At 63.1% G+C, this 10,584-nt stretch overlaps 1 protein-coding gene across 1 annotated transcript; it reads right to left on the reverse strand.

The window, feature by feature from the left end:
* Positions 1–2,843: 2,843 nt before the first annotated feature.
* Positions 2,844–10,188, reverse strand: SIK1 (salt inducible kinase 1). Its single transcript, XM_049785421.1, has 13 exons — positions 10,034–10,188; positions 9,536–9,652; positions 7,622–7,685; positions 7,346–7,507; positions 7,120–7,244; positions 6,871–6,994; positions 6,536–6,756; positions 6,295–6,444; positions 5,924–6,019; positions 5,599–5,803; positions 5,138–5,416; positions 4,411–4,603; positions 2,844–4,237 (listed from the first exon to the last, which is right to left on the reverse strand). The coding sequence occupies exons 1-13, from the start codon at positions 10,181–10,183 to the stop codon at positions 3,895–3,897; spliced, it is 2,229 nt and encodes a 742-aa protein (XP_049641378.1). The 5' UTR covers positions 10,184–10,188; the 3' UTR covers positions 2,844–3,894.
* Between the last annotated feature and the right edge of the window lie 396 nt (positions 10,189–10,584).

Here is a 10,584-nt window from a genome sequence, read left to right on the forward strand (position 1 = left end):
GTCCCGCTGGCCCCTGTTGTATTAATTAAAGTACTAAAAGTCCTTGATGGTGGTGGATGATGGTGGGTAGAGATGGTGAGGCCTTTCTCAGCCAGGCCAGGCGCTTGCACCCTCTTTCAGCTGGCGGGTTTGTAGGTATCAGGATGACAGTGAGGAAATGACCCACAGCAGTCAGGTTCAGGCGACATCAGCTTTCTTATAAGGCTCTCCCACCATGTGTGTATCTTACTTGGCTTCTCAGCTAACCCTGTAAGCAGCCTCCTTCAGCTGCTCTGCACCTATCCAGTCTCTGCTCTCTCCATCCTGCCTCCTTCTCCTGAGGCATCTCCTTTGAGCACCCCCCTCCAGGCCCCTCTAATTAACAGCCACAGACCCCGTTAGGTAAGATTAGCATTTGGCCTGGGGAAGGGTAAGAGCCCCTTAAAGACAACTGGGCCAGGGAAGGTTTGGTGCTGCCTCCCATCCCCTTCCCACTCCCAGGTCACCCCAACACATGTTGGGTCCTTGATGGCCAGCCCTACCTGGCACGGGTGTGGGTGTGTGTGTGAGTGGACAAAGGTCCAGGGTGGGACCCCACACCATCCACTCAGCTCTGGTTCCATCTTGGCCATGGTGCCATGGTGCCCACCCCCACGGCCTAACACTGCTGCCCGGGTGGTGGGGTGACCCAAAACAGGCACTCCCCCCCATCCTGTCCTCCCAATGTGGACTCTGTGCCCCCTGCACCGCTAGCTATGGACTCTGGGACAGTACTCGCAGGGGACAGGCGCAGGGCTCCCAGAACCCAGTGTGGCAGCAGGGCTGTCCACAGCAGCCAGCAGGGCTCAAGGGCAACCTGAGAGGCCCCAGTTTCCCCTTCCACAGCCCGTGGGGGGTGCTGACTCCTCCTTCAGGACCAAGACTCCTGCTCCAGTGCTCCAAGTGACCCCCTCACCCGCAGAGCAAAGGGTGGAGCCAAGCCCCAGACCAGCCTGCTCTGACCCCTGGGCAAGGCCAGGGCTCTGTCTGGGGCGTCCTTGCAGGAAGATGCAAGGTCCCTGGGGTCCCTGTGCCACCAGGCTCCATGGATTATGGGCGCACACAGGCACCCCAGCTGCGCCTTCTGTGTCCCGGCTGCAGCCCTGCACCCACCGGGGCCTCGGGGCGGGTGGCAGCGCCCACCCTCTGGCTGGCCGCGGTGGTGACGCGGCGCCTGAGTCAGCCAGCCGGGCTGCAGCGAGCGGAGCCCCGCGCCTATTTCAGGAAAATTAATGACACCCGCAGAGACCAGAGCTTCGCTTGGCGCGTCTTTACGCGGGCCTGGAACGCGGGTGTCACCGGCTCCTCTGGTTCCGGAAGGGGTGGGGAATGCGGGTGTTGGGAGGTGCTGGTGTGGGTGGAGAGATTCAGGTATGGGAGTGGGGTGCGGGGCCTTCCAGTGGGGGTCCCCACACCCCACCATTTCTCGCTTGCTCCCTGCCTGCCCACCCTGCCAGCCACCGGGGAAATAGAACCTGTCACCCCAGGAGAGGCCCCAGACCCCAGGGATCTTGGCACCCCAGCTGGCCTCAGAGCCCCGTGCTTCCCCCTTTGAACTTTGGGGTTTTCTGATGCCCCAGGGAGAGAATACCAGTGGGGATGCCACTGGAGCCTCAGGCAGGTGTGGGCGTGTCAGAATTCCAACTCTCGAATTAATTATCTCTCTCCTCTCTCTTTCTCTCTCATTCAGCCCCAGGCCCCTAGAAACCAGCTTGAAGATTCAAGACTGTAGGGCCAGAGCCATAGTACAGTGTGGGAAGGGCATTTGCCTTGTAGGCAGTCGACATGGGTTCCATTCCTGGCGTCCCATAGGGTCCCCCAAGTCTGCCAGGAGTGATTCCTGAGCTCAGAGCCATGAGTCACCTCTGAGCTCTGCTGGGTGTGGCCCCCAAACAAACACAAACATTAAAGAAAGGTCAAAGGTTGCCAGGCAGCCAAGGGGGTGTGAGGGGCCAAGCCAGTATGGCGTGCACTCTGTCCAGGCAGAGTGACCACGGAGGAATAGCCCTGAAACGTCACAGACACACAGATGGGATAGACACACAGACATGGAGGCGAGAGGGACTCAGGTAGGCAGCGTGCAGCCCCCCCCAACCCCCGGTAGGTAACCATCCCCCCACTCACAACGACCTGGGGACACTATAGGCTTCCAATGCCACTGCACCTGGCCCCAGGGGCACCCACCCTGAAATTCTAAAGGGGGAACTGACACTCCCTGAGCTGTGAAGGTCAAAAAGGACAAATGGACAGAGGGGCCAGTGCAGGATCTGGGAGCAAAGGCTCAGCAGAGTCCCATCCTCGAGAATGTCCTCCCGGGACTCCCAGGAGTGGAGGGTCTGCTCACACACCAAAGGCATCAGAAATGTTCTGGAAGGGGCCACCTTCTGCCCCGCACTGTCAATCCACCCATCTGTGCCTGGCTACACCCCACTATGGGCCAGACCCCCTTCCACAGCCTGTTCCAGGAACTGGGAACCCATCTGCTCCTAGGACGGCGCAGTACCTGCTTGCGGCAAGGTCATGGCTGTGGTGGCAGCTGGGTCAGAACTGCCCCTTCCCTGGACACTCGCTCAGAAGCCCTGCCAGGCTCCACAGCAGGCAGGCAACAGGCCCCTGGGTGGTCGAGAACCCGCACTGCACTGTGGTTCTGCAACCTTGGGGCTCAAGGGATTTGGTGGTGGCAAGCGAGAGAGGAAGGACAGGCACGGGGTCCTGGTGAGACCCCCGTATGTGTCACATGAGGCTAAGGAAAGGTGAGATTTGAGGTTTCCAAGACCCCAGAGCTACGGGGCAAAAACCAGGCCGACCAGGCGCTTGTCCCCAAATATTTTATTTAAATATTAAATTAAAAAAACATACATCCACTAATCATTCGGCACACGCCTCTCGGGATAGCATAAGAAATAAAATAATTCGGTTGTGGTAAAAAAACAAACAAACAACAACAAACACAACAGAACTATCTACAGGGTGGCGGGGCCACAGCGGGTCCCACCAGGCTGGGGGGGACCGCCCACACCAGCACAGACTCGCAGACTCTCGCGTGCTCAGGGGCCATGATCAGAGTAAAGTGCTTGTGGTGCGGTTGTTTGATCTCCGGATGGTGGGGGACAGGGTGGGCCTCCCGGGGTGGGGGGCCCCAGTCGCCGGGGGCCAGGGCAGCCACGGAGACCTAGCAGCGAGGGGACACGTGGACAAGGGCACCTGGCGTCTTTGGCTTCCGCCAGCGCCTGCCTGTCCACGTGACCTGGCGGCCGGGGCTAATACTGGAGGTGGTGGGGGCCTGCGTGAGCTGAAGGCACCTGGGTGGGTGGGATTGAGGGGCCTGAGGCAGAGACCCCGTTTCATCCCAGAGGCAGCGCCTTGGTCACCCGGCCCATGGGGCGTGTCTTGTGGGACAGCAGAGAAGAGAACGAACAAGGAGCGTGTCTCGGTTGCCCGCACCCCTCTGGCCCAAGGACGGCGGGGGAGTGGCCACCAAGCCCGAGACTGAGGGCTTCCTGGGCCTGATGGCGGAGTTAGCAGCAGATCAGGAGGGGCTGCCCAGCCCTCGAGAGGAGGGTACAGTGCCAGCCTCTCCCCCTTCAGCGTGTTCAGCACTGACGGGTGGAGCAGCTTGTGCCAGGAGCAGGGACCATCCAGGGAGCAGCTGGTGGCCCAGGAGCTTCAATACACAGTGACCCATGTCCAGGCCCGGCCCTGCCCCCCATACCAGCACCATCCTCTTCGCCCTCTTCACCCTTGGTGGGCTCAGTGTGAGGAAATCCGAAGACCAATGGAGGGAAAGTGGGACCCCGACATATTGCTTGTTTGGCTCCGAGCACGTGGCTGGGCTCCGAGGTTATTGCTGGCAGGGGCAGCCACGAGCCGACGGCCTCACTGCACCAGGACACAGGCGCCACCGCGGGGCCCGGAGCTCAGTTCCTCCCTGTCGCAGTCCCCCTGCCGCAGGCCGGCAGCCGGCTCAAAGCCGGGGCCCAGCACAGCCAGGTGTGGCGACATCGCGGGGGCCGGGCCAGTGATGTGTAAGTGGGCGTCCAGGAGCTGCGCGGCCGAGACCACCGGGGAGAGCCCGGCCTGCAGCACGGGAGGCGGTATCCGTGGGTACAGCTCCTTGGGGAGTCCAGACAGGAACAGGGCGCAGGGCAGTGGGGCAGAGGGCGGCAGGGGCCCCTGTAGGCAGCTGGGTGTGGAGGCTGGGTGGCGGATCTGGAGCAACCTGGGAGGTGAGGCCATGGGTGGGTCAGGCTGGGCAGCCCGGACACTCCGACGGAGCCCCTGGGCTGGCCGTCACACGTGGCTCAGATCCCCTGATGGAGCCCCAGGGTCATTCCCACTTAGGAGGAAAGGAGCCATGCACCCCATCTCCCACCCTGGGGAGCCCTGACTCACCTCTGCTGCTGGAGAACGTCCTCCAGCAGGCCTGGGCCCGGGGGTGGCAGCTGCAGGGGGCTGAGGGCAGCTCGGGAGGCCCGGGAGGAGGCGGACAGGCACACGTGGCGGGCCAGCCCCTTGATCTTGTTCAGGCCCAGCAGGCCCTTGGCCCTGGTGTTCTTCCGAACCTGCTGCCGGAAGGCTTTCAGGCCTGGAAAGGGAGTGGGAGGGAGAGGCCGCTCGTGAGCCAGGGGTGCGGTGCCCAGCTCAGCACCCTTCAGAACCTGGGGTGTTCTCAGCTCATCCTGAGGTGTCTGTGGTCACACCCCAGGGATCCTGCCCAGGCAGTGGGACTCGCAGCCCACTCCAGCCACTCACCCTATTTTGTTTTATTTTTGGGACACACCTAGCAGTACCCAGGGGTCGCTCCTGGCACTATGCTCAGGAATCACTCCTGGCAGGCTCAGGAGACCCTATGGGATGCCAGGAATCGAACCTGGGTTGGCTACATGCGAGGCAAATGCCCTTCCAGCAGTGCTATGTGTCACGCCCTGAGTCCCTGACATTTCATTTATTTATTTTTTGGATTTGGCCACACCCAGCGGTGATCAGGCATTAGTTACTCCTGACTTCACGCTCAGGAATCGGTGTTCAGGGGACTCCATGGGATGTCGGGGATTGAACTTAGGTTGGCCCCGTGGAAGGCTCTCCCCACTGTACTGTCACAGGCCCCGTGGCCGCTCACCTTGAGTGAGAGAAGTGTCCGAGGCCCGGCGCCCTTCCTGGAAACTGACAGGGAGCAGGGTGGCACCGCCCAGGGGCCCCCGACGTTGCAACAGCAGGGTGGCTGACTGTGCCCCCAGCAGCGGCGAGGCCAGACGGAGTGGTGGGCAGGTACCCAGCAGCCCCTGAGCAGCGAGGCGGCCACTGAGGCCCCTCGGGGTGCCGCCAGCAGAGACAGGGACACAGCTGTCGGAGCTGGTGCCCTCGGAGGCGCCGGCCGCTGACGAGGAGATGATGATGCCTAGGGGGGAGTTATACTCAGTGGGGGGAGGCAGGAATCTGCAGGGTCCCCTCTGCCCACTGTGCCACTGTCCTGGGGCTACCCAACATGGCTGCCCGCACCCTCAGTCCTGGGCGTAGCGGGACTGGCCATGAGTGGAGACCCGGCCTGGCAACCCCCTTGCTGACCTCCGGGACACTCACAGGGGGGTGTGCAGGGGGAGAAACAGCCCGAGACCTCGGCCAGGGTGTGTCTGCGGCCCGAGCCAGCAGGGGGCGCCGACTCCTCGTCCAGCTCCCGGCCAGGCCGCGCTTCCTCGCTGATGGCCGTGTCCAGCGGGCCACTGGGGGATGCAGCGCGGGGCCAGAACACGCCGCCACAGCTGTGGTCTGCGGACAGGAGCCAAGGCTGTGGGGTGAGGGGGGACAAGCCAATGAGTGACAATGTGGGGCTCCGTGGAGAGAGCCCCCCCACATACACATGTTACAGACACGGACTCAGGCAGGGACCTGGGCGGGACTCAGGTACCTGAAGCTCACAGTCCACTTCGGCCTGCAGCATCGACTGGCTCTGGGCAGGGGGCTGTGGGCCCAGCAGGGAGGCTGGGAAAGACTCAGGGGGGACCTGAGGGTACAGAGGGGGCGAACTTAGTGGAGGAGAAAGGAGAGGAGGAGGAGGAGGTAAAGGGGGAAGAAGAAAAGGAGAAGGAAGGGGAAGAAGAAAAGGAGAAGGAAGAAGAAGAGGAAGGGGAGGACGAGGAGGAGGGTAAAGAGGATGAAAAGGAGGATAAGAGGAAGAGGAGGAGGAGGGAGAGGAGGAGTTGGAGAATCTGGGTATTCTCCCCCCCCCCCCCAGGAGGCTGAAGGGAACAGAGAAGTAGAAGCAACTCGGCTACTCACCTCGAACCCGCTGAGGTCGGAGCTGAGGGGCCTTGGCAGCGGGGCCGGGCCGGGCTGGGGGTGCAGTGGGGGGCCGCGGTGCTCCCTGAGGCGCTCCAGCAGGAGGTAGTAGATGGCTGCTGAATGGTCATAGCTGCTGGTCCGCAGGGACTGAGGGGCAGAGGAGAGGGGTTCAGGGGTGGGATGGCCAGCGGGGGGGACAGGCAGGCAGACGGGTGCGGGTAATGGGGAGGCCGCTCACCTCCACGGTCCTCCGCCGGTCCACGCCTAGAGCGTGCATGAGGTCCAGCACCTGCTCGTCGTAGTCGCCCAGGCTGGAGTCGTAGCTGTGGGCCGAGAGCGAGGGCGCGGCGGGCGGCAGGGGGGGCGCGGCCTGCACCCACCGGTGCTGGCGGATGTGCGCGATGGTGATGCGCTTGGCGGGGTCCACCACCAGCATTCGGCGGATGAGGCTCTCGCAGTCTGGGGGGAAGGGGAGGCGGCTGAGTCCCTCGCCCTGGGAAGGGCCCAGAGGGTGTGGGGGGGGGGGCACTTCCCTGTGCCCAGCAAGACAGGCTGGAGACCCTCCCAACCCACCTCGAGACATGAAGAAGGGAATCCGGAAGCGGCCCTCCAGCACGCGCTGCCGTAGGGCCGGCAGGCTGGGGCCGTCGAAGGGCAGCGCCCCACACACCAGCACGTACAGAACCACGCCCAGGCTCTGCAGGGGGACGGAGAATGGGGGGGACACGGGCCTCAGCACCCGGCTCGGCCAGGCTGGCTCCCTGCCACTGCTCATGCCTCCAACCCCCAGCGCGCCCTTAACCCGTCCGGCCCGGCTCGTACCCAGACGTCTAGCTGGGGGCCCTCGTATTCCCGGCCCTCAAACACTTCTGGGGCGGCGTAGGGGGGGCTGCCACACCACGTGGACAGGGGCTCCCCTGGCTTGTAGAAGTTCCCAAAGCCAAAATCTGAGAGACAAGGAAACAGGGTGAGCCGCTGTGAGCACTGGGAGGGGTGTGTGTGAGGGCTGTGTTCCTGACCCCCCCCAGAACCCCCCACGCCCCCTTGCCTGCCAGCTTGATGTCCATGTTCCGATCCAGCAGCAGGTTCTCGGTCTTGAGGTCCCGGTGCACGATGTGGTGTCCGTGACAGTGCTCCACAGCTGACAGGATCTGCAGGAACTTCTTCCGGGCCTCGTCCTCACTCAGGTGCCCGTGGGCCGTCAGGTAGTCTGCGGGAGGGCAGGCGCCGTGAGCACTCGGGCGTGAGTACCCGGGCCAGGCTGCCCCGTTTGGGGTCGCTTCAAAGAGAGCTCAAGCAGAGAAGGGGCCCAGGGGGAACGTACCAAACATCTCCCCGTTTTTGGCAAACTCGGTGACGATGTACAGCATGTCCTTGGTCTCCATGACCTGGGGGAAAAGAGACCCCGTTGAATGGGCAGAAGGGGTACCGATGTCACCGTACAAGAACCCCAGCTCCAAAGACGACAGGACCTGGACTGCTTCCACGCAAGCCTATCCAGCTCGCACCCCGGCACCCCGCACCTTTCTTGGCTAGAAGGGCGGGGGCCGAGGAGGTGCAGGCCCAGCTGCCTCGCCAGAACTCGCAGGGCAGCAGGGAGAGCCTGCTGGGCCAGGTGAGTGCAGCCCCGAGAGCCTTGCTAAGAGTCAACAGCGGGGCAGTGGCAGACACGTCTCTGGCTGCTGATCGATAAGGAATGTTCTTCTGCCTTGAACTACTTTTTCACAAGCCCCGGACATGCAGTGAATTAAGGGGAGGGGGGAACGTTCCACTTCCCCAGGCTAGACAAGCATTTGTGAGGCACCCAGGCTCAGGGTGCAGACCCTGGGTTTGTTTTTCCTGTAACAGGACACTTGCAGGGTGGTGGAAAACCAGAAAGGTGAGTGCAGGACCCTGCCTAGCTCGTGGGAACGAGAGAGGAGAGAAGAGTGAGTGAGCGAGAGAGAGAGAGAGAGAGAGAGAGACAGAGAGACAGAGAGACAGAGAGACAGAGAGACAGAGAGAGACAGAGAGAGACAGAGACAGACAGAGAGAGACAGAGAGAGAGAGAGAGAGAGAGAGCGAGAGAGAGAGTGAGAGACAGAGAGAGGCAGAGAGAGAGACAGAGAGACCAGTATCCCCTGCAGGGCTGGGGCCAGGCCAGCTGCTGGGACACCAGATGCTCGTGAGTGCTCTGGGCTCCCACCCGGCTGGGTCCCACCATGGGGCTGTTCAGCCCAGCCTAGCCCAGGAGCTTGGGCGCCGGCAGCGTCCACACAATGGGCAGGCAGAGGAGGGACAGGAAGGCGGACGGATGGGGAGGGTGGGGAGGGACGGCGGTGGCGGCTCCGCCTCTGTCACCGGTGACCGCGAGGAAAGGTCTTATCAGAGGGACAGCTCCCACACGACAACAGAAACCAAACACGCCGGGCCCTACTGACGTGCGTGTGCAGGCGCTGGTGACGCGGCCGGGCAGGGCCGCCATCCGGGAATGCGCCTCCCTCGGCTGCAGGCCCGGCAGAGGGGCAAGCCTGCACGTGCCAGGCCAGGCCAGGCCAGGTGAAGCCTGGGGTCTGGCCGGGGCGCCGAGAGGCAGGGCCAGACCATTTCTGGGGTTCGAGGTAGGAGAGAGAAGATGGTGGGGAGACCCACCCGGGTTCGATCCATGAGCACCGGCCGCCTGGGGTGCACAACCAGAACCAAACAAAGTCCTCTGGGGTTCACACAGGCTCAGCGCCCATGTCCAGGAGAGGGCCAGGCTCTATGCAACTCAGCCCCGGGAGTGTGCTGTTCCCGGGGCCCTGTGGAGGGGATGGTCTAAACCGAGACCCCCCCCCCCAATCCTGTGGCAATCTTTGGCGAGGCCTTCGCTGGGATCACAGGCACCAGAAGCAGCTCGAGCTGCTGTCCCTGAGTTTAATCATTATCTGCAAAGGCGGTGTGTCCCACACCAGTCAAATTTCTGCTGCTCTGGCTGAACACACTCTCCCGTGCTAGAGCCAGCAAGGCAGCCCGGTGCCTCCCTCTACGGTCCCAGAGCTGGAAGCATCTGCTGGCAACACCGAATAAAACTTTAATGAATCAGAGCTCGGTGACAGCAGAAGCAGGAAGGGAATTGGGAACACCATGGCACGGCTCCAAAAACTCCAAAAAGTAACCCAAGGAGCTTGGCCCCGTCCCCCCAAAGAAAGGGCCGCTCCGGGATCCGGCCCCGAGGCTGGGACCAGGCCGAGGCAGTGGCCCCCGAGTCTGTCCTCACCTGATACAGCTTGATGATGTGAGGGTGATTCAGAAGTTTCATGATCTGAACCTCACGGTAGATTTTCTCCAAGTTACTCGCATCTAAGCGCGTCTTATCGATGATTTTTATCGCGACCTACCGGTTGAGCGAGGGGGAAAGAGAAGAGGAGATGGGTCTCTGCAGAACCGAACGGCCGCCGGGTCCCTCCCCTGAAGGCAGCCCCCACCCCGTTCCCTCCGTGTCACTTTTTGGCAGGACGGTTTCTGCAATGTGTTATGTCCCCGAAAGGTCACCAAGAGTCAGTGGGAGGGGAGGGGGTAGAGAAAATAAACCAAAGAAACCATGAATGTTACTTAAAATAGTCCCGAGTGAAATAAACGTCTGGGCTGGGGCGAGCCGCGGGCAGGCCTGGGGGTTATTTTCATCCTGAGCTCTGCCACAGTGTCCCCTGGTCATTCCTCGGCCTCTCCCGGCCGGGCCGGGCCCACTCCCTCCCTCGCCCCCTCACTCCCTCACCTGGGTCTTGGTGACACGGTGCCTGGCGAGCTTCACCACGGCGAAGTTGCCCTTGCCCAGGGTCCGCTCGATGTCGTAGAAGCCCACGCGGAGGGTCTTCTGGGGCGCCTGGCCGGCGGGAGCCGAGCTGAACTCGGACATTGTCACCATGTTGCTTCCAGGAGGCACCTGCGGGCCGGGCCTGAAGTCAGAGCTGCCCACCGGCCACGCAGCGCCCGCCGGGGGAGGCGAGGGGAGCCCCTGGGCAGGCCCATCCTGGACGTCCGCCCTGGGCACCCCGGAGCCGGGGCGAGGCTCCCCCGGTCCACTCCTGTCTGCACCCGCTGTCCGGCGGCTCTGTGGGGTCCAAGCAGGGGTCCCTACGTGCCCAGCCCCGAGGAGGGAGGTAAGGAGCCCCGGACGCCTGCGCCCCCTTTCTGGGGACGCCCCAAGGCGGCGGGGCAGTGGATTTGCAGCCCCGGGTGTGCTCCGCGCGTGTCCGGACCCCGCGTGGCGCTGCCGCCGGCCTCTCTCTCTCTCCCCGGTCCCGGCCCCGCGGCCGCTGCACCCCG

This window comes from Suncus etruscus, chromosome 13, assembly GCF_024139225.1.
Source record: "Suncus etruscus isolate mSunEtr1 chromosome 13, mSunEtr1.pri.cur, whole genome shotgun sequence".
NCBI lineage: Eukaryota > Metazoa > Chordata > Mammalia > Eulipotyphla > Soricidae > Suncus > Suncus etruscus.

Excerpts from the sequence above, each read along its gene's own strand:
- SIK1 (XM_049785421.1), bottom strand. The coding sequence starts at position 10,183 with ATGGTGACAATGTCCGAGTTCAGCTCGGCTCCCGCCGGCCAGGCGCCC. Across the intron at positions 5,804-5,923 it reads AAGTGGACTGTGAGCTTCAG|CCTTGGCTCCTGTCCGCAGA; the intron begins GTACCTGAGTCC and ends CTCACCCCACAG. Across the intron at positions 5,417-5,598 it reads CTCCCCCTGCACACCCCCCT|GCATCATCATCTCCTCGTCA; the intron begins GTGAGTGTCCCG and ends ACTCCCCCCTAG.